This window comes from Corythoichthys intestinalis, chromosome 19 (genome assembly GCF_030265065.1).
Source record: "Corythoichthys intestinalis isolate RoL2023-P3 chromosome 19, ASM3026506v1, whole genome shotgun sequence".
Taxonomy (NCBI): domain Eukaryota; kingdom Metazoa; phylum Chordata; class Actinopteri; order Syngnathiformes; family Syngnathidae; genus Corythoichthys; species Corythoichthys intestinalis.
In genome coordinates this window covers 5,833,860-5,855,809 of record NC_080413.1, presented here as the reverse complement: position 1 = coordinate 5,855,809, position 21,950 = coordinate 5,833,860, and the positions used below count along the sequence as shown (strand labels likewise).

General features: G+C 39.1%; 1 protein-coding gene across 2 annotated transcripts in view; it reads left to right on the top strand.

Annotated features, from left to right (window-relative positions):
* Positions 1 to 3,879: 3,879 nt before the first annotated feature.
* The window catches only part of fbxo25 (F-box protein 25), a 36,751-nt gene continuing 18,680 nt past the window's right edge, over positions 3,880 to 21,950 (top strand). For both annotated transcript variants that reach the window (XM_057823173.1, XM_057823174.1), the window contains exons 1-2: positions 3,880 to 4,015; positions 4,470 to 4,593. In XM_057823173.1, coding sequence (XP_057679156.1) covers positions 4,475 to 4,593 — 119 coding nt within the window. In that variant the 5' untranslated portion in view covers positions 3,880 to 4,015; positions 4,470 to 4,474. The remainder of the gene's footprint in view (positions 4,016 to 4,469; positions 4,594 to 21,950) is intronic.

The following is a 21,950-nucleotide window of genomic DNA, read 5'->3' as shown; positions in this document are numbered from 1 at the left end:
TCCATGGATCGCTTTAACAGAATGTTAATAATGTTAATGCAATCTTGTTGCTTTATTGTTATAATAAACAAATACAGTACTTATGTCCAGTATGTTGAATGTATACATCCGTCTTGTGTCTTATCTTTCCATTCCAACAATAATTTACAGAAAAATATGGCATATTTTATGGATGATTTGAATAGCGATTAATTACGATTAATTAATTTTTAAGCTGTGATTAACTAGATTAAAAAATTTAATAGTTTGACAGCCCAAATTATAATATAATATAATATAATATAATATAATATAATATAATATAATATAATATAATATAACTATTAATTAAATAGATAATAACCAAATAACCCTCTCTGGGTTCTTCATAGAAAAAAGCCAGGAAATAAATAACACTATTGGGAAAAAAAACAATGTTCAGGGGGCCAGACCAAATGTGGAGGCGGGCCGTATCCGGCCCGCGGGCCGTAATTTGGGGACCCCTGCTCTACAGGTTTTAGAGTCAGAGTGCTTTGAATTGAAGTGGAAACTCACTTTTTGGGGGTTTACGATATGCGGACATATAGAATAGAATAGAATAGAATAGAATAGAATAGAATAGAATAGAATAGAATAGAATAGAATAGAATAGAATAGAATAGAATAGAATAGAATTTTGCCCTTATTGTCATTACACAAAGTGTTATGAGATTCAAAGCTGCCCCAAAGAGTGCACACACACAAGCGCTAATATGCAAAATAAAAATTTTATAAAAATGTATATATACATAAATAAGGTTACAAATGGTGACAATTAGGAGTGGGAACCTCTTGGTACCTCACGATACGATACGATTTGCGATACAAAGCTCACGATAACGATAATCTGACGATATGGCGATACAACGGTTATCGATACATTGGTCAGGAAATCATTCTAGGATATTCTACAACTAATAAAAAGAAAAACAAGCTTCTGCAGTGAATTTAAGGTCATTTACCTGTTGATTTTTAGTTACTTCCTGTTGATTTCCGGGTATTTTATGAGACACTTCCTGTTTATTTTGAGTTACAGAACAGGAAGTGACCTGGGAATCACCCAAATGAATAGGCAGTGACTCAAACTCAACAGGAAATGACTTTTAAATGCCCTAAAATGAACAGCAAGTGACCTGTAAATGCCCTAAAAATCACAGAATGACTGTGAATGCTCTGGTTTCGAATCAACGAACGTTCCTAGTCTAAACGGATTGGGCGTCGAGCACCATAAATGCAGCCTCAGTGTTAACTGAGACACTATTATGGTGGAAGATTTTGGTAGCAACTTGTTTGTTCCTTTTTATTTTTTTAGACATTGACACCTTTTTAAAACAATATCTCGATTCTTGGCAGGAGCATATCGATAACCTTTTGGGATACAAAGTATCACGATATATCACCATTTTGATATTTTGTCACAACCCTAGTGACAATGAGCCCGACAAAGTTAAAGAGGTTCAGTGACTGCCATTTTTTAATTTGATCATATTTATGGATTCATATTTATTTTCTTGACACCTCAAAGGTCATGTGGTTAGCTTGCCTGGCATAGCCAGACAATTCTCCCTGTATTTTTCAAACACTGTGAGAAATAGTCTGGGACCCAGCCCATTAACGGCCTCTCGAGCATGGTACAAAATCAACCGTCCAATCAGATTCGTTCATTTGCGTGACGTGTTCTTAACGGGTAACGTCACTCTTGCGCGCCGACAGTCGTCTCTACAACAACACAGATGGCGAACGGGAGAGCCGAGAATATGTTCCAATCCGCGGTAAAACCAGTTTTTAATTACCAAAAACACATCGAAGCAAGTCATTGACAACAGTCAACATGGCTCGCGCTAGCCATGTTGAATAAACTTCTCCATTCTCCGCTCACGCTAATTACTTGTCGCTTTAACGTCACGTGTGCCCGTCGCTGATTGGTCCACTCCGCTGTCTGTTTGCTGTGGCTTGCTCCGCCCTCGGAATTTGATCCGCCGGACGGTCGCCAGACTCAATCGCTGGAACAACGGTGACTCCGGTATACCAGGCAAGTGCTTAGCCATTTTTTAATGTTTTTTTTGTTTTGTTTTGTATTGTGAATGGCTGGAATATTTATGGGTTTCTACTTAACTATATGGTTTCTTCCCAAAAACTTGCAAAACCCTGTTAGTAAACAGGGGGATTCACAAGGGTGGTATGAAGGGGCAACTGCCCCCTAAAAGATAGGCTTGCTATTCCAATTGCCGCCCCAACTGGCACCGATGAAAACTTAAATTTGCTATTTACCACCATCAATTAAGTAGTGAAGTCAGTAAGGATCCTTATACAGTGTATCACAAAAGGGAGGACACCCCTCACATTTCTACAGATATTTAAGTATATCTTTTCATGGGACAACACTGACAAAATGACACTTTGACTCAATGAAAAGTAGTCTAATAGAGTTAACTTATTTTCCCCTCAAAATAACTCAAAACAGCCATTAATGTCTAAACCCCTGGCAACAAAAGTGAGTACACCCCTTTGAAAAAACGTACATCCCTAAATGTCCAAATTGAGTACTGCTTGTCATATTCCCTCCAAAATGTCATGTGACTCATTACAGGAGTGCTGTCAGCATTGCTGCAGAGATTGAAGAGGTGGGGGGTCAGCCTGTTAGTGCTCAGACCATACGTCGCACTCTACATCAAATTGGTGTGTATAGCTGTCACCCCAGGAGGAAGTCTCTTCTGAAGACGGTACACGAGAAAGTCTGCCCGTCTCACCAGACCATAGGACATGGTTCCAGTAATCCATGTGCTTTGTTGACATGTCTTCAGCATACTTTGCTTAAATATCTGCATAAATGCGAGGGGTGTACTCACTTTTGTGATACACTGTACACAGCGGCACGGTCTTGAAATACAGTTCTAACAAACAAAAATGTAATACGTTTTAATGCAATGGCGGAGAGCTGGGACAGGTTTGTTCACATATATACGATTAGATGCTCTTTCAAACATACCAACACAAGCAGTCCATATGCGGTTCAAATATTTGTACTTTTTATACTTTGATGTAAATAGCCCGGCACCCCGCCAGGTTTATAAAGCACGGGGGGTAGCCTAAACTATTCTTCATAAAAACAGTTTACAGTAATATGATTTTACTACTCTAATACAGCAGGTTCTGGTTCAACGATTTGGAACGCTCAACAAGTCCTTGTCTTCTGTCTGGAAACACTATCATAAACAGTAAAATTGTATGAATTTCACTTCTGTTCATAACATTTTTCTTGGCTAAAATGTGGATTGCATTAATAAGGTGAGCACTGAAGGTTCATGTGCCAATGAACATAATGAACTCTAGCTAATAGTAGCAGGTTTATAAAGCACTGGGGGTAGCATGAACTATTCTTCATAAAAAATCTACAGTAATGATTTTACTACTGTATTAAAGCAGGTCCTGGTTTAAGGATTTGGAATCTTCAACAAGGGCTTCTCTTTTATCTGGAACATGATCAGAAATAGTAAAATTGTATGTACAGTATTTCACTTCTTTTCATAACATTTTTTATGCATTTTTCTTGGCTAATAGGTGGATTGAGTTGATAAGGTGCCTACTGAAGGCTCATGTACCCCACAGTGAACTCCAGATGAAATTAGCACTCATTTAATGTCATTAATATTAAACAATATACTTAAATTCCCCTCCCCCCATTGGACAAACCAAACCATTAGTACATGTGCAAGTTCCTCTGTCACGTGGAGGAGAAAGCCCCCAACAAAACAGAGAGGATTAGAAGTGGAGGGGTGATATGATTGACGACCCTATCCGGCCAATCCGCAGCGGCGTTCTGCGTAGCAACAGAGATAAATACCCGCGTCTCGTCCAATAGGAGAAGACGTAGGCGGTGCTAACACGCGAGCCCCGCGACGCTGCTGTGTTTACTTCCGTTAATATTTCCATCCGCCGAACGACAACAAGAAAGGACGAAAAACGACAACCAAAAGGATTGTCATCCCTCGACAAGGTTGGTGAAAGCCTTTATTTTGCGTATACTAATGGGTTTTATATTTTTGTCTCGAATTAACAAGAACATACGCTAAACTAACAGCCCGTCGCCAAGTGTCGTGAAAAAATAAATGCTATGTATCAGCGTAAAGCTGTCTCCGTTCATCCATGACGGTAAATTAACGCGAATGTGTTTGTGACAAGCGTCAAGGTGAAAAAAAACCTCACATTCAGCGACTCGACTCAGTTTGTCGAAGAGCCAAAACAACGTCATGTAATTGCTTGTCATTAATGCAAATCAAGTCGTAGTTTGATGACGTCATGCAGCGTCACCAGCTCAGGCGTGTGATCATAGTAGAATTTGCTTAATGATTTTTTTGTTTTGTTTTTAGGTTTTCTTTAACATTTAACATCGAGTTCCAGTGTCTCCTTGTCCAATCTGGTACTTGCTTGCTCTTCCATCCCTTTCACAGGTAGGATGCCTTTCTTGGGCAAGGACTGGAGGTCGCCAGGATGGAGTTGGACCAAGACTGAACATGGCTGGAAAAGGATCATCTTCTATGGACATGACATGGACGAGATCCACAGAGAGATCGAGTAAGTACAGTACTTGCTCTATTTCGTTAGTCATTCTAATTCAATTAATCAGTTTTTAAACTGGGCTCCCGCGGATTCTTAACATGTCTTAAATTCAGAATCCGGATAATCAAGGTCTTAAATTTTCTTAAGTTTAATGGAAAATTGCTTTAGGTATTAAACTTCCAGAGAATGCGTTTAATGCCAGGGAGATCACTGTAGTCTGCCGTAAACTTTCTAATGATGTATATGGAGGAAAACACAGACAAGACTGAAAAAGCAGTTTCTGCTCTTGCACTCCTCTTTAAAAGAAACTGCTGTATTTTAAGCTAAAAGAACTGTTCTGTTCGATAGAACAATATGTCTATATGATGCCATAGCAGATTCATGGTGCATTAAGCCCCCGAACTATTTTTAATTTGTCCGTTTTACCCTGAAAACCCCTGTTTATGGAGGTCGCGCAACCGCTTTTGTTTCAACCCAGCCATAAAACAAAGGTAATTAATTATATTAATTATTCAAAATGTCTGTCGTTTTTAGCTTTGAATCATTAATTTGTGTCTCATATTTCGATTAAAAAAAAAAAAAAAAAAAACGACTTTAAGAAGTTATTCACTCACAATTTTTAAACTTTTAAACTAATTATCTCAAAATGAAAAAAATGGCGCCTGTAAAAAAGTCACGGATATCTACCTCATAACTATCGCTTAATTGTATTTATTTTTTTGTTACTGTCGCATTTTCTCCGATATGTTAGATGATAAATCATCGATCCAAACAAAGAAAAAAAAAAAAAACATTTAAAAGGGTAAATATATGAAAAAGAAAACCTCGACCACTCCTTGATGTCTGCGATTTCTGCATCACGACTCTTGTTATATTGCCATGTTTCACCCATAAAATCCCCAAAATATCCAGCAGTGGCCATTCACAGCCGTGTCTTGACACTCAGTGATACATGCGACATGGAGTTTTTACATCGAAACAAGGGCAGTACGCGATAATATCTCGTTACAGTCATGGCGTCTGTAATTCTGTTCTCACGTGCTCTCACCTCCAGATAGTTTTGCTGTTTAAAAAACTTAAAAAAAAATTTTTTTTTTAAAAATGCCCTCCTGTTCAAAAGTTTTATTCCCCCAGAAAATTGAGATCTTAAGCTTTCCAATGATTTATCACACATGCAAATCAGACAATTTTGAAAGTTGGCTAAATTGGGGGTCTCCGAGCGGAACTTCAAGTCACTTGAGTGTTTTCCGCCATATTTGTGTTTTTTTCATGGCTGTGCTCTAAATACGAGTTTGGGACTAATATATGTTGCGACATGTTTTGCTCTTAAATTATATTTTTAAGGTCTTAAAAATGTCTTTTAAAGAGCATACGACAGGAGAAAAAAAGTCTTAAATAGCATTATTATGTGAATTAGAATCATATTATGAGACGATTCGACTGTATTCAACAATTTAGCAAAGCGCAGATGTCGAGAAATTAGTCTTTTAATCTGCCGGTTAGCCACGCCTACCATTATATGGCTCTAGCGTCCCCAACAGGTGGATGACGTCAGTGGGAGACTGGGCTCATCGGTTTTACTATTCAGCCCATTGAGGGGGAATTATTCAGAACGAGATAAACGCGACGAAGAGTCGCAAAATGTAATTGTTTCCGTCTCTACTCTAATATTTTTACAGGATATTCTTTTTATCCAAGTATTTTTCCCCAATAGCTAAATAAATGGCCAGTGAGAAGGACCAGTCAGCCCGTCGAGGGGGAACTATTCACAACGAGGAAAACGCGACAAAGAGAGCTGCAAAATGTCATTGTTTCTGTCTCTTTACTTCAATATTTTTACAAGATATTCTTTTTATCCAAGTATTTTCCCCAATTGCTAAATAAATGGCATGGTCATGACAAATAACAGTCTTGTGCTAAATGGAATATGAAATAATAAAAATGCACTTATTCAGGACGACATGGCAAAATTACTCCATAATGGTCAAAACTGTCGACTTCACCTTTACTGTCGCACCTCCCGAACGATATTTTATGACACCTAAATCGGACATATGTCATTTCCCTTCCCCGGCTTCGGAGAATCTAAACAAACCAAGAGGCGTGACAGCTAGCCGACATGCCAGCCCGAACCGAGTGATTTTTTCAAAGTTTTCGAAGCGGAAAATCACACATAACTAGCCCGGATTATTTGACATGACGACTGGTTTGTCGATTGTCTTCGCTGATCGGCAAACTGCCCTGCGGAGAGAAATTTACAGCTCGTTCCCCGGAGGAGGGCGGCTGCAGTTGTTGTGCAGCTAATGTACATGAGGAGAGCTTTATACATGCCTATCAATGATCAAACGTAAGTAGTCATTTATTTCAAGAAAGTTTGTAGTGTTTACTTTGTAATCGCTGTATTCATATTTGACATAATACAAAAAAAGATGTTTACTCACTTCCTCGTAAGTCCTATGGTCCCACATTAGGATGGCTTGTTTTGGCCAATATCCACGGTGAATGGGAACATTTTGAAACTCCAAAAAGGCGCACACGCCTCTCCCTCATACAGCAAGATTTTTCTGCAGCCGTTTGGCTGCCGTGATGCAAAAAATAAACGTATTAATCCGCAAAATCAGCTGAATCCTTAGTCCTCATACACAACAGTACTGCTGTATAGTGAAGAGGACTCCTTCTCCCGTGCACGTCACAGCGCCCTCCTCCTCAATGCAAGACCGAAGCCGGAAGTCACTCGTTTTCATGGCGCGGGATTCAAAAGAACTAAATAAATATAGCGATCACTTCCACACACATCCAAGCGGTCCATATGATTCAGGAGCATAAAATACTGCGTTTATTATGAAATAAACGTGCTTTTTCGTGTCACATGCACTTTAAAATATTACAAGAACGCTGTTAAAGCGCAATTCCCAATATTGCTAACAGTTTGAGTCCTAATGAGTCTACTTTCAACAGAAAATTTGTGTTTCTAGACTTTTTGTCTCTTTTTGTATTCAACAGACAATTGGACTCGAGTCATAAGGACTGACAACCAAGTTATGTTGAGATTTTGTTCGCTCATTCATAATTTTCAATAAGTTATTATTATCTCCCTTAGTAATGATTTTGTTTTTTTGTTTTTTGCAATCATATAGGACGGGGTTCTCAAACCCGCTCCCAATTGTGGTCAATATGTTGCGGCCCCCATTTGACATCCAATTGTCGTGTTAGTTTTGACAGTGTATATTTTGCAATGGGCAATAAAAAACATTTAATCAGAATTTTTCAATATAATGACAGAATGAGGGATCCATTTTGGGGTGGGGGGGGAAATCAATTACAGTAATCCCTCGTTTTTCAGGGTTTATGGCAATAATGGAAAAAACGCAAAGTAGCCCCCCCCAAACATTTTTTTTGCGTGTGTTCAAAGTATTTATTCAGGCTTAGCATTGGAAAGAGATACATACAAGACAGGTTTTTTCACCTGTTTCCCCAAAGTATAATTAAAAAAAAAAAAAAAGTATATACACTGCTGGCCAAATGTAAATGTATTGGCACCCCTGCAATTCTGTCAGATAATGCTCAATTTCTCCCAGAAAATGATTGCAATTACAAATGCTTTGGTAGTAATATCTTCATTTATTTTACTTGCAATGAAAAATCACTAAAGGGAATGGGGAAAAAAATTAAATCATTATCATTTTCCACAAAACTCAAAAAATGGGCCGGACAAAAGTATTACCACCCTTTGAAAAATCATGTACTGCTTCTCTGTAATTAACAGCACGTATTACTTACCTGTGGCACATAACTGGTGGTGGCAATAACTAAATCATGCTTGCAGACAGTTAAAATGGATTAAAGTTGACTCAACCTGTGTCCTTGTGTGTACCACATTGAGCATGGAGAAAACAAAGAAGACCAAAGAACTGTCGAGGACTTCAGAAGCAAAATTGTGAAGAAGCATGGGCAATCTCAAGGCTACAAGTCCATCTCCAAAGACCTCACTGTTCTTGTGTCTACCTTGAGCAGTGTCATCAATAACTAAAGCCCATGGCACTGTAGCTAACCTCCCTAGATGTGGACAGAAAAGAAAAATTGACGAGAGATTTCAACAAAAGATTGTGCGGATGGTGGATAAAGAACCTCGACTAACATCCAAACAAGTTCAAGATGTCCCGCAGTCCAAGGGTGCAACAGTGTCAACTTGTACTAACTGTTGGCGCCTGATTGAAAAGGGACTCTATGGTAGGATACCCAGGAAGACCCTACTTATAACCCAGGGACATAAAAAAAAGCCAGGCTGGAGTCTGCCAAAACTTACCTGAGAAAGCCAAAAACGTTTTGGAAGAATGTTCTCTGGTCAGATGAGACAAAAGTATAGCTTTTTGGGAAAAGGCCTCAACATAGAGTTTTCAGGGGAAAAAAACAAGGCCTTCAAAGAAAAGAACACAGTCTCCACAGTCAAACATGGCGGAGGTTCCCTGATGTTTTGGGGTTGCTTTGCTGCCTCCGGCACTGGACTATGAAGTCTGAAGACGACCAACAAATTTTGCAGCATAATAAAGGACCCAGTGTGAGAAAGCTGGGTCTCCATGGGTCTTCCAGCAGGACAATGACTCAAAACACGCTTCAAAAAGCACTAGAAAATGATTTGTGAGAAAGCACTGGAGACTTCTAAAGTGGCCAGCAATGAGTCCAGACCTGAATCCCATAGAACACCTGTGGAGAGATTTAAAAATGGCAGTTTGGAGAAGGCCCCCTTCAAATCTCAGAGACCTGGAGCAGTTGGCCAAAGAAGAATGGTCTAAAATTCCAGCAGAGCATTGGAAGAAATGTATTGATGGATAACGGAAGCGGTTGTTCACAATTATTTTGTCTAAAGGTTGTGCTACCAAGTATTAGGCTGAGGATGCCAATACTTTTGTCCGACTCAGTTTTGGAGTTTAGTGTAAAATGATAATGTTTTATGTTTTTTTTCATTCTCTTTTGTGTTTTTTCATTGCAAACAAAAATAAATGAAGATATAACTACTAAAGCACTTGTATTTTTCTGGGAGAAATTGAGTGTTATCTGACAGAATTGCAGGGGTGCCAAAACTTTTAGCCAGCAGTGTACTCTTTGACCTAAGCTAGCAGTGAAGGAGTTAAGCTCAGGCTAACTTTTGAATAGATGACCACTGTCCCTGAAAAGGGTTATGTGTCCATCATAGACACGGTGTCACATTGTTCCGCGCGTTGCGTGAGCGCTAAGGCGGGATTTTCAATGCTACCCATCAGTGACGTCTTCCTTTGGTCACAGTGTCGCTGTTCTCTATTGACGGGCTAACGTGACACCGCATTTAGCATGTCACTGAAAGGCCCGAGTCACGACAAGGGACAATTAGCGATGACATCATGATTGGCCTACCGCCAAGTAACAGGCAGCTGGACTTGGACCGCTATCGCTAGCGCTTCAGACCACCGCGTGCACAGAAACAACAATGGTTGTTGCCCCTGCATCCTTCAAAATGAAATATCCATGTCAGGATGTCGTTAATCTTCCCGTCAAGCCTCCCTGCCTGCGCCATGTCTTCCGTCTGAGGGTTTTCAGGGTTTTGACGGACAAACTGCCCTGCGTGCGTTACCGCATGACATGTACATGCAAAGAGACAAGGAGGATTAGTGTTAAGCACACTCACTTCTAGAAGTAGTTGAAGTCGACTTATGGTTTACTTGTAGGACAAGCCATTAGGTATTGGTCTTGACAATTTGATGAATGTTGGGGTTTGATTTGAGGGAAAGGGTACATTTATTGGAACGGTGCAGCGAGTATTTTACAGATGCAGAGCTGCCAACTTTTAGAAAAACCTTGGAGTGAGATTTTGTTGGGTGACCAAAATTTTGCCCCGTGGGAAATTGGATGTGTGGCGTGTGTGCGTGAGAAAACGGGCAACTGCGTGTGTCTCACGCTCAACCACATTTTAATTGCATTTTAATTTTTTAAATTAAAATGCTAACGATGGACTACGTTAGCCTATTTGGTTGACCAACGTTACTAACCGTTATGTATGGTGACGTTTAACCCTGCAATGCCTGCAATATGAAGCAATTGTCAGAGAATCACAAAATTTGAAAAATAAGGTCTTAATGAAACCTTTTTTTTTTTTCAAATTTGTAAAAAAGAAGAAAAAAAAAAAAACGTGTAATAAGTAGGGGTGTACGATATCCATTTTTTGAAACCGATATCGATAACTTCCTGCTCCTCAAGGCCGACACCGATACGATGACCGATAAAATATATATATAATTTTTCAATGTATATTCACCTGAGTTTTTGAACACCTGTAGGTAAAAAATACTAGTGGTTGATTCAGCATAGATTTGCCTTTGACCGAACCAGACTCATTCATGATGACATGAACATTATTATAATGAACAAAACAAAGACCGTGACAAAACTTTGCATACTGGAAAATCAGGAGTGGAAACAAACGCACACATCACAATCCGACACCGTGCCAAAAATATTAATAGAGCCGATAATATATAATGTTATCGGATTTATTGGGATGACGTCATAGTTCCTATTATCGGACCGATAATTATCGTGCACCTCTAGTAATAAGCGCTCTAATATCTATAACCCTTGCTAAATCCTTTTTTTTTTTTCCTCATGGAACCTGCAGATGCATGAGTTGACTTGCATCCCTTTTTTTTTTTTTTTTTTTTTTTGAGGAAAGATATTTCAAAATTCTGAATTAGTCTCAAAATCATGAAATTCTAAGTGTATCAAATGTGATACATTTGGCAAGAAAGGGTTTTAAGCAAATAGCCATTGAATTCTTAACACTGTTAAACTCTTGGGCTTCTCGACCACTTGATGGCGCCATAGAGTAAACGAAGCGCCATGAAGCTTTGCTACATGTGCAAACCAATTGGCTGCAAAGCTTCATTGCTTCACGAGGCTTCATTTGGCCATACCTAGATTAGAGACAGAGATTAGGTATGTTATAATTACTGACATATATCGTCAATTAAGTGCCCACTCTTTTAAACTTTAAATCTTGAAAGAAATTTGTTTGTGTTTGTGCGTGTGAACTTGATTTTGTGTTGTAAATGTAAACTCGGTTCCCATAACAAGCAGCAGGAGATCACCTTGTTAGCCTCGTAGCATTGCCTACTGCAAGCATGCTCAAAACATCAGCTCATGTTGCATTGTTTATTTAGTATTAGGCCGTGTTCACACTTGGCACTTTTTTCCGGAAAAAAAGCAGTGCCTCCTGCGCCTACTGAGCGCTTTCTGAGCAAGTATTCTAAACGGGATTCTATCTTAACACAAAGATATGAATGTGCTTGTGTTAGTAATTTAGTATGTGAGCAAAAAAAAAAAAAACAAGTGCTAAGGATAATTTGTTATTCATTTTTTATTTAGAAATAATAGCAGCTGGCTTCAAGCAGTTTCTTTTTTTGGACAATATTCCACCAGCTTTAGAAAATATTCTTTCACAGGGCACAGATGAAGCTGGGGTGCAGAGTAATGCGAGTGGCGGTTTATATAAATTTGGGTAGTTATTTATATGTGTCTCCCAGTACACTAATGGATTGTTCATTCTGTTGATGTTTGGTTCAGATAGCTTATTATGGACCTACAGGGTTGCATCAGCTAGGTTGTTTGGGGATTAATAAAGTTTTTCTCCCTCACCTTATTGGAAGCAATCAAATCAAAATGTTCCCAAACAGGGGAGGATCGCCTTTTTCGCGCAGGTTCCATTGCAAGCAACGGACAATGCTTGAAAAAAGATTGCACAAGTTGCACTGTTGCGCACAAGTGTAACAAGTATAGGTAGGCTTGCCACACCTGCGCTCACGAGTGACCACTGAGCCAACAATAATGAACAAAAAGGGCAGGAGATATTAAAGTGATACTCTAACTTAAATACATGTTGGCTCAAATAAACCACAATTGTTCTCTTGTACTAAAATATGTTGTTAGAAACACATAAAATGTTAAATCAAGGGCAATATTTTATAATATTTAGTCCATATTTTGACCATTAGTTGGCGCCATGGTTTGCGGGCTCGCAGTGATGACGTCATTGGTATCTTTCGTGTTCAACAATTGCTTATTGCTGCCTAAACTCGTAAAGTAAAATGCCACGATGTGCTGCTTTTGGATGCAATTTCCAGTCAAATGGAAACAAGGGGACTTAATTGAGTGGTCAAGGTGGAATTATTATTTTTAGTGAATAAATGCATAAGTGGAAGCTTCTCCCCCTTTTTGGTCCCTGTATGCAGTATCCTACCCACCACGCGTTACAACTGGCGCCCGAACATTTTTCCTGGATCCTCAGTCAAGTAAGGGATCCGTCTATTCTCTGGATCCGACGGTCCCACCGCGTCTGCAATATTTGTTTCGGATCTGTCCATTTTTTTGATTTGTCGGTCCCACAGCGGCTTTTCGGATCAGTCTATTTTGTGGAATCGACGGCCTCACCGTAGCTACATTGCCATGGGATTGGTCTAATTCCTGGATCTTCGAGTGAGTAAAAAACGCGGATTTGGATTACTATTGCTATCTTTTTTGTTGACTATTCTTCGTGGGAGTTTTCCCCAAATCATACTAAATAATTAAAGCACTATGGCACGCTACAGTGACGACAGTGACTCTGACGTGGACCTTACAACAATGTTGGAGTTCATCCGGGATCGCGTGTTTGCGTACTGCTGAGCTCCCGAGTGAAGAGTGATCAAGGTGGAAATATTATTTTTTGTGAATAAATGTGCATAAGTGGAAGCTTCTCCCCTTTTTGGTACTTTTATACACGTATCCTAGCTACCACGCGTTACAATGTACAAGCCATGGATTACACAAGGTGTGCTCTATGGCCTGTACTGTATGTAAAGCACACGACAGCTCTGGATGCTAACAATCTACATAATTATATTGGGATAAGTTTGAAAACCCAATATGCTTACCTTGAATATCTGCTAATAAAACCGGACAGCATACACTCTCGCTCCCAACCGGACTTCCCAACAGGACTCTCTCGCATCACCAGTTTTGCCCAACTTTTGTCTTATCAGGTATTTGCTGCACACATTTTTCCCTGAAGCTCGTCTTGTGAACGACCGACAGTGCTGTCCTGCGCTTCACTTTTCAGATCTGGTTCAAATAGGAAGGGTAGAACTGACTACATGTTGGGAAAGCTAACGAATGACACGCTGGAATTTCGTCAACGGGGCCAGTGACGTCACGCACTGCGACGTAACAAGAATGGCGACCTATCACTTAAAATAAATTTACAGACTTTATTAAAACAACAACATTAAGAGGGGTTTTAACATCAATTATAACTCATACTAACATGTATCTTATAAGAATTACTTGTCTTAAAAATAGAGGATCCCTTTAAAGACAGCAAGATAGTTATCTGCCTGACCGCTGCTGTCTGCCCTGCACTGCGCTCCACTTCCGGGTTCGTTGCCTAGTTACCTCACTAGATCTGCTCAGTGCACCGCCCCGCGCGTTTTCAAAACTAAGATGTCTTCGTCAACAGGAGAAGCTCAGGACACCCCACCTCATCCTCAAAAGGGGAAACGTCTCCAAAAAATAGACTGGAGTGAGAAGAGGGTAACCCGTGGCTCGATAGAGTCACTGATGGTGATTATAAAGCGAACTGCAAGACAGGCAGGAAAGTCTTTATAGTGTCTCACGGAGGTGTAAAACAGCATGCTACAGGGGACCTACACAAACGGAATATAAAATCTTCGTCAGAATTCTTTGTACCTGAAACATCCCAAGCTTGATTTGGTATGTTATTATGCTATTGTATATGGATAACATATAGGCTATATTTATATTTACCTTCGTACATCTTGCATTGATAGGAACATAGCTAGGCTATTTCAGTTGCTACTATGGTTGATTATTTTCAGGAATGTTGATTTTTTTTTTTTTTTTTTTTTTGAAACATGCATTTATTATCAATCAATATGGAATGAATTTACAGTGGGGAGAACAAGTATTTAATACACTGCCAATGGGTTTTCCCATTGGCAGTGTATCAAATACTTGTTTTCCCCACTGTATGTACCCATAAAGAACATCTTATATTGTTACGCTTACTAATGCTCCTCATTTGGAATTATTCCTAATAGATTAAGAGCAAATAAACACTGAATAAATAGTCCTACTGCCAATACTATCGATTGATTGATAGTGAATTTGACATAATCCCACTACTACCCTATAAATTACTGCAGCTGAGGTGACACAGGTATACCACACAGTAAAACGTTGCCAGCCAGAGCTACAATAGTGCTGACTGTAGACACAGGCTCAGATTTTTATGTGATGCCAAAATGGTGGAGAAAATGACTTTGGGGAGAACAAAGCAAGAGGCACTGTTGAAACAAGTCCTTGGTCCAAAGGCAGTGGGTGATGTGCTCAAGATCTTAACGTCACCCATCCCATTCTCCATACAGACCGATGCCTCGAATAAATTGAGCAGGAAGATGTTTCCCCTTGCTGTCCAGTACTTCAGTCCAGAGTCTGAGCTCACCAACAAAATGCTGGACTTCATAGAGAATGCAGACGAGTCCGCTGCTGGAATTGTAGCTCTCCTGGAACATTCCCTTAAGAAATTTGGCTTGTCAATGGATCACGTGACCGGATTCAGTGCCGACAACTAAGCCTATCACAATATGCAATAATTCCATTTATCGCACGGTAAATAAAAATGAAGGCGATAATTTTTCCGCTGCGATTTATTGCCTCGCGTGCACCTGCGTGTGCGCGTGCAGCTGACGTGCTTGTTACCAACTACGCAAAATGCATTTTAGTTCTGTTTTTAGTTTAGTGCAGTTTAAGTTTGGTGCCGGTGGAGAAAAAAAAGAAAAGGTGACGCTTACCATTGAAATGAAGGTGTGAATGATAGCAAAATATAAGCATGGTGTGTGCATCCATGAACTGGGTCGTAGAATGCCGATCTCGGCCGGCGGTCCCCCTCCGTTCGCCAGTCTTATATAAGTTAAGGTGACAGTTCTTATTGTGGTAACATCGCCTAAGAAATCGCTAGCTTCGTCAGGTTTCAAATCATTTATTCCATCAACTCGCCGAGTGTCCACTGCTGTTGACGCCAGGATCGAATCAGAAAGTAAAATAGCGCTGTCCTGCTCACCGTCAGTCACCGTCAGTCCCGCGCTGCGTTCAGGAACAACAAAAAAAAGTCTGCCACATTATAGGCCGATTTGTTACATTATTACAGGTACTGTACTGTATTATTGTTATTATTGCTATTATTATATTATTGTTCTGATTTGTATTCATATTTTATTTGTTTTGCTTTTTGTAATTGCTATTTGCAATAGTAACAGCAGTATTTATTAAGGGTGTAGTGTAGGTTTTTGGGCTGTGGAAGGAATTATTGGAATTATAATGTATTCTTATGGGAAAATCCTGGTCGACATACAACCATGTGACTTACAAACAAGCTCCTGGAACAAATGAACTTCGTATGTAGAAGTACCACTGCATTACACATGGAACGCCATTGCAGAAGCTATGAGGGGAAACGTTTTCATTTGCATAGATGCTTAAATTATTAAGTGGAATTTCATTTTTCTTAAAAAACACATTTTGTTTCTTCTGTGTTTCTGTGCAGTATTAATATTGTGGTCTTTTACTTAAAAGAGGCATGGTCTATTGTTTTTAGTTGTGATTTCCTAAAAAGTATTTTTGATTTTAAGAGTAAACATTTATTGCGTTTAAATGGGTGTACATCATGGGTGTCCAAACTTTTTGCAAAGGGGGCCAGATTTGGTTTGGTAAAAATGTGGGGGGCCGACCTTGGCTGACGTCCTCTACGTAGAACAATGTATTTAAGCAAATTTTAGCAAGCCCTTCTGTGTGTCACATTAGCTTTATTATTTTTTTAAATTAATAATTTGAACAATCTCGCAACTAGCCTTTGTGGCGTTCTCTTTCGACTCGGGCTCTTGCGAAATACTGCTGCTGTGAAATTAAACTAGCTTGAAGTTGCTTCAATTTCTCGCTACGTATCTTCCCTGTAATCTTGTCGTACATGTCAGCGTGTCTTGTTTGGTAATATCAATCTTGTATATCTTTAAAAACGGCGACTGTCTCTTTGCAAATGAGGCAGACACAGTTGCGTATTTTAGTGAAGAAATAGTCCAATTTCCACCTATCCTTGAAGCGTGGACGTCGCAGTCAACTTTTTTTTTTTTGGTTGATTGTCGTCATTTTAGAAAATTGGAAGGGTCACACGGGGTAATGTTGTTTAGAGTACTGCTGCCTTTTAGTGGATAAATGAGGAGCAGCATTTAGTGTGTAAACTATTTCATATGCTGGTAGCAGTACTGTTGACCAATTACTTAAGTCTGTGTGTGGGCCAAACGTTATTGATTGTATGACACAGGCTGTGGGCCGGATGAAATTTGACCACGGGCCGCATTTGGCCCCCGGGCCAGACTTTGGACATGGCTGGTGTACATGATCTATTAATATATACTGTATTCTCAGTGTTATTGTATTTTTTTTTTAATTGGGGGGGGTGCAATAATATCGCATACCGCAATAATTTATTAAATAAATTATCGCACACTAAAATTTGTTATCGCGACAGGCCTACTGACAACACAAATGTTGATTACGATATTCACAACTTTGTTTTTTTTTCTGCGGGTTAGTGAAACCAATCTGCTGCAAGGAAACTGCCATGCCCACATAGTGCACAATACAGTTTTCTCATCTAAAAATTAGGGCTGTCAAAATTATCGCGTTAACGGGCGTTAATTTTTTAAATTAATCACGTTAAAATATTTGACGCAATTAACGCACTAGGCCCGCTCAGACAGATTTAAATGTCAGTACAGTGAAAGGCCAACTTGTTAATTGTGTTTTATGGAGTTTTTCCGCCCTCTGCTGGCGCTTGGGTGTGACTTGCATATGTAGCGTAATGTCGCCCCCTGCTGGCGATTCAGTGCAGCTGATTATTTGGGTTTCGGCGCGCTTTTCTGACGTGATTATATGTCGACGCGAACTCACACTAATAGACAGTGCTATAGACCCTACCCACCGACGTCTCAAAATCACGTGATCGCTGTATTGTTCCGCCCCCTTGTCCGTCATTTTGTGTCTGTATTATCAATGGTCTCAATTGATCGAGCAATTTATAATGCATTTCATGGAAGACCCGGTGCTTTCGGATGCCGTAAACTCACTTGATGCATTGCATAAAAGGCGTTACGTGGAAAAGCTTCAGTTTATCCATTCGCCAGATTCATATTTGATGCCTAAATCGATGTTTTTCGACCCGCTGTCTCTGCTAGCTACCCTGATATTTACAACTATCTTGTCCACACAAAATCAGCCTATTCTCACGAAAGTTTGAAAAACTTTAAGAGCTTGGAGGCTTATAAATACTTCGTTGCTGGTTGGGTGAAACAGGTCCTCGTCCACGAAAATTCGGCAGGAATCTATCTAGTGCTTGGAAAGGTGAGTTACGAAATTTTCAATCCAAAATCTATTGTTCTTGCTAACATCCACTATCAAGTCTAATGTATTTCATGTCATTTGTCAATGGAGCTAGGGCTTTTAATGTTTATATGGTTTAGCGATAGCACTCTCACTACATACATACGTGTATGTTGTTGGCGATTAGCCTAGCAATGATCTTAATTGTGGTTGTCAGCCCAAAACCCTCTAAATATATATTAAATGCATTTTACCAGATATAAAATGACTACTACATAATCTGTGGTAATCGTTTGGAGCCCAGTTTTCTCGTCGAATTGCAGCAGCCCATCTCGCTCTCTCCTCTCCGGGTCTCTCGGAATCCGGTAGAACTTCAAGTCTCTCCGTCTATCTTCTCTGTTATTGCAACCGACCGCCACACACGGCTTCACCATTTTGATTATTAATGTTAACGAGCAGAAAAACACGCCGTAAATAGGAGAAATGTACGTAGCCGTAACAGGTAAACACGATGTGTTGACGGACAATTGGGCGGCACCAGTCAGGAGGGCGGAGTTGTGACGTCACGTGGGTAGGGTCTATTCAGACCAGCTAACGTCCGCATCCAGTATTCAGTGGCAGTTCTCATAGCCCCATCACACTGTTTGTGTCTAATACATGCATCGCTTGTGAGTTATATTCCTCCTTTGTTTATATTCATGAGCATTAGATAGTTATTGATGATGTGTATTTGAATTTGTTCACATATATGGTGAAATGCAGTTACATTGTTAGATGCTTGTGAGCTAATTGGCTAGTGCTACTGCTCAAATGGACACGTGTGTGTACATTTTATGTTATTTTGTGATTTATGCAAGTTATTGACACTAGAGCTGTCCCGACTAGTCGACATAGTCGACGTCATCGATGACGTAAATCCGTCGACGAGCACAACATCCCGTCGACGGTTAATGAAGGGTTAAAAAAATATATGCGTGGAAAGTTCAGAATGTCTGATGCTCTGTATGCAAGCGGGGAAAGCGGCACAAAGACAAAAAAAGCGCACCAGAGTGTCCAAAACATTGACTTATTTCAAAGAAACAACGGAGGGTACACTCTTCTGTCCTGTCTCTTCAATGCCAAGCTTGGCTGCACGTCGGCCGTGAATAAACACCTCAAATGCCGTCACCGAGTTTGTAATTTAAAAAAAAATTTGTTTTCATTTTTTGTACACCAGAGGGTGCTGTCGCCTTACTGAATAATAATGTTTCATTGACAACGGGCCTATAAGTGCTATTAGTATTGTCCTTAATGCTAACTGAAAGGTTTATTTCATGTTATGGTTTATTTTATGGTATATAAAATTATATAAGGTTAAAAGGTCATAAATATATACAGTATATACAGTAATTGCACTCAAGGGAGAGATTGTCAATGATAAGGTAATAAATTAGGGTAAAGGCAATTCATTGATATATAAATAAGGTTTAAAAGGAAAAAGGTGAAAAGTTTTTGTTAATTTCTAATTGTGTTGTTTTATTCGTGTGCACCGCAGCTCTTACGGTGTGATTACATGAAGGATGGAATAAAAGTTGTAAACCATCAGTTTAAGAGACCACCTTTTCAATCGGGATGCTACACTAGTTAATTCTATCAGCATTTGAACTCATTGTTTATTTGTGATTTATTATTGTTATTTACGTGTTTATTTGTACTTTAATAAATAATTTAAGTGTTCCAATATGTTTTTGTGAATTGATAAGCGTCAACAAAAATTTCATTGCTAAATTAGTAAACAAAAACCCAAACATTTTTTTATTTTTTTTAATGATTAGATTAGTCGACTAATCGTAAAAATAGTCGGCTGACTAATCGGGAGAAAATTAGTCGTTTAGGACAGCCCTAATTGACACATTGCCTTGTTATTTTCAGTTTTACAAAAGTACAAGAAACGTGCTCCTGTCAAAAAGAGATGACTTCAGTAAAGCCCATGCAACTTTGCCACACCATCTGATTTCTTTTTGGAACTTATGTTCGCTATCTGTCAATTTGTGTACTCACACACATTGAGGACAGAATAGGGCTACTAGTTTATTTTTTGATTGAAAATTTTACAAATTTTATTAAAACGAAAACATTAAGAGGCGTTTTAATATAACATTTCTATAACTTGTACTAATATTCATCTTTAAAGAACTATAAGTCTTTCTATCCATGGATCACTTTAACAGAATGTTAATAATGTTAATGCCATCTTGTTGATTTATTGTTATAATAAACAAATACAGTCCTTATGTACCGTATGTTGAATGTATATATCCATCTTGTCTTATCTTTCCATTCCAACAATAATTTACAGAAAAATATGGCATATTTTATAGATGGTTTGAATTGCGATTAATTACGATTAATTAATTTTTAAGCTGTAATTAACTCGATTAAAAAACTTTAATGTTTGACAGCCCTACTAAAAATAGATACATTTCTGTGCATTTTAGGAGTTTTGGGGATGCCCCTTTTTTTTGCCCGTAAGGCCTTGGGGGCGTCCCTTATTTCTATTTCTGAAAGGTGGCAACCCTAAGTATAGGAGTCCGAAATTCACAAAATGTGAAATAACAGGCGATCGCCATTGCAATGTGCAACCAATTTATACCGTAGCCTGTACTGTGTTTGCAATGCGCGCCAAACGTCGGACAACTCCCAAAGCGATTATGGGATTCAGCAGGCCGGCGAGTCTTTACACGGCACCACTTCCGGGTTTTGCCGGGTTTTGCCTCGATACAAGCTTTGTGGAAACGCCCCTCCCATTACTCGAGACAAGCTTCGGAACCTCGGCCCATTTCGTCCCATCACTACTGTAATCTTCAGATAGGGTATGACTTTTTTCAGAGATTCTTTCTCCATTCGAGTTTCCCCCGCGAGTTTTCTTCTGTCGCTACTAGGATGTTTATGCAGCGAATAGGGTTACAGTGGCGAGTAGCGCCATCTACTGTCGGAGAGTTTGAAAAAGAAACGAACGAGTCTCGGCCCAAAAGCAGATTGTTTTTTTTTTTTTTTTTTTGCGTGAGAAATCGGATGCGTGGCGTGTGCGTGAGAAAACAGGCAATTGCGTGTGCCTCACGCTCAAAGTGTGAAAGTTGGCAGCTATGCAGATGGAAAATGGAGACGAGCAAGGAAGAATGGGGAAAACTGAAAAGGTGGTGGAGTTCTTTTGAGCGCCATATGCTCGTAAAACAACATGGGGAAAGAGTTTAGTAAATAATAAATAGCCTAGTAAAGAGCTATTACTTTCCAAGAAACAAAAGTGTTTCTTCGAACAGCGCGTTCACGAGAAGTTCCTTTTTTCAGAATGAATTGTTTCAACAAATGCTTATTTTTGAGTGGTATTTTGCAATAAAAACGATTTTTTTTCCCGATTAATTATAAGTAAACATGTTTTGAGATTTTTTTTGCAAATTAATCATTATTAATGTATTACTTTAAGAAAATGATTATTTTGGTGGAAAATTATTTCTTTAGAAGTGCTTTTTTACCCTCAGAACTTTCTAAAACTGATACTTGCAAGTACTACTTTTGGGAAACAAATTTAATTTTCAAGAAAAACAATGTATACTTGAAGGAAAAAAGTTTTAATGTCAAGGTTTTAACAAAACATTCTTTTTAAGGGGGCATTAAAAACACAAAAATAAAAGCACCTTTCCCCTTAAATTTTGCAAAACCAAAACCTCTTAAGTACTAATTTTATTTAAAAAAAAAAAAAAAAAAAGTTGATGCCTTTTCTCAAAAAGCTCTACTTTTGTCTCATCTGACATGAGAACATTCTTCCAAAACGTTTTTGGCTTTCTCAGGTAAGTTTTGGCAAACTCCAGCCTGGCTTATATGTCTCTGGGTAGAAGTGGTGTCTTCCTGGGTATCCTACCATAGAATCCCTTTTC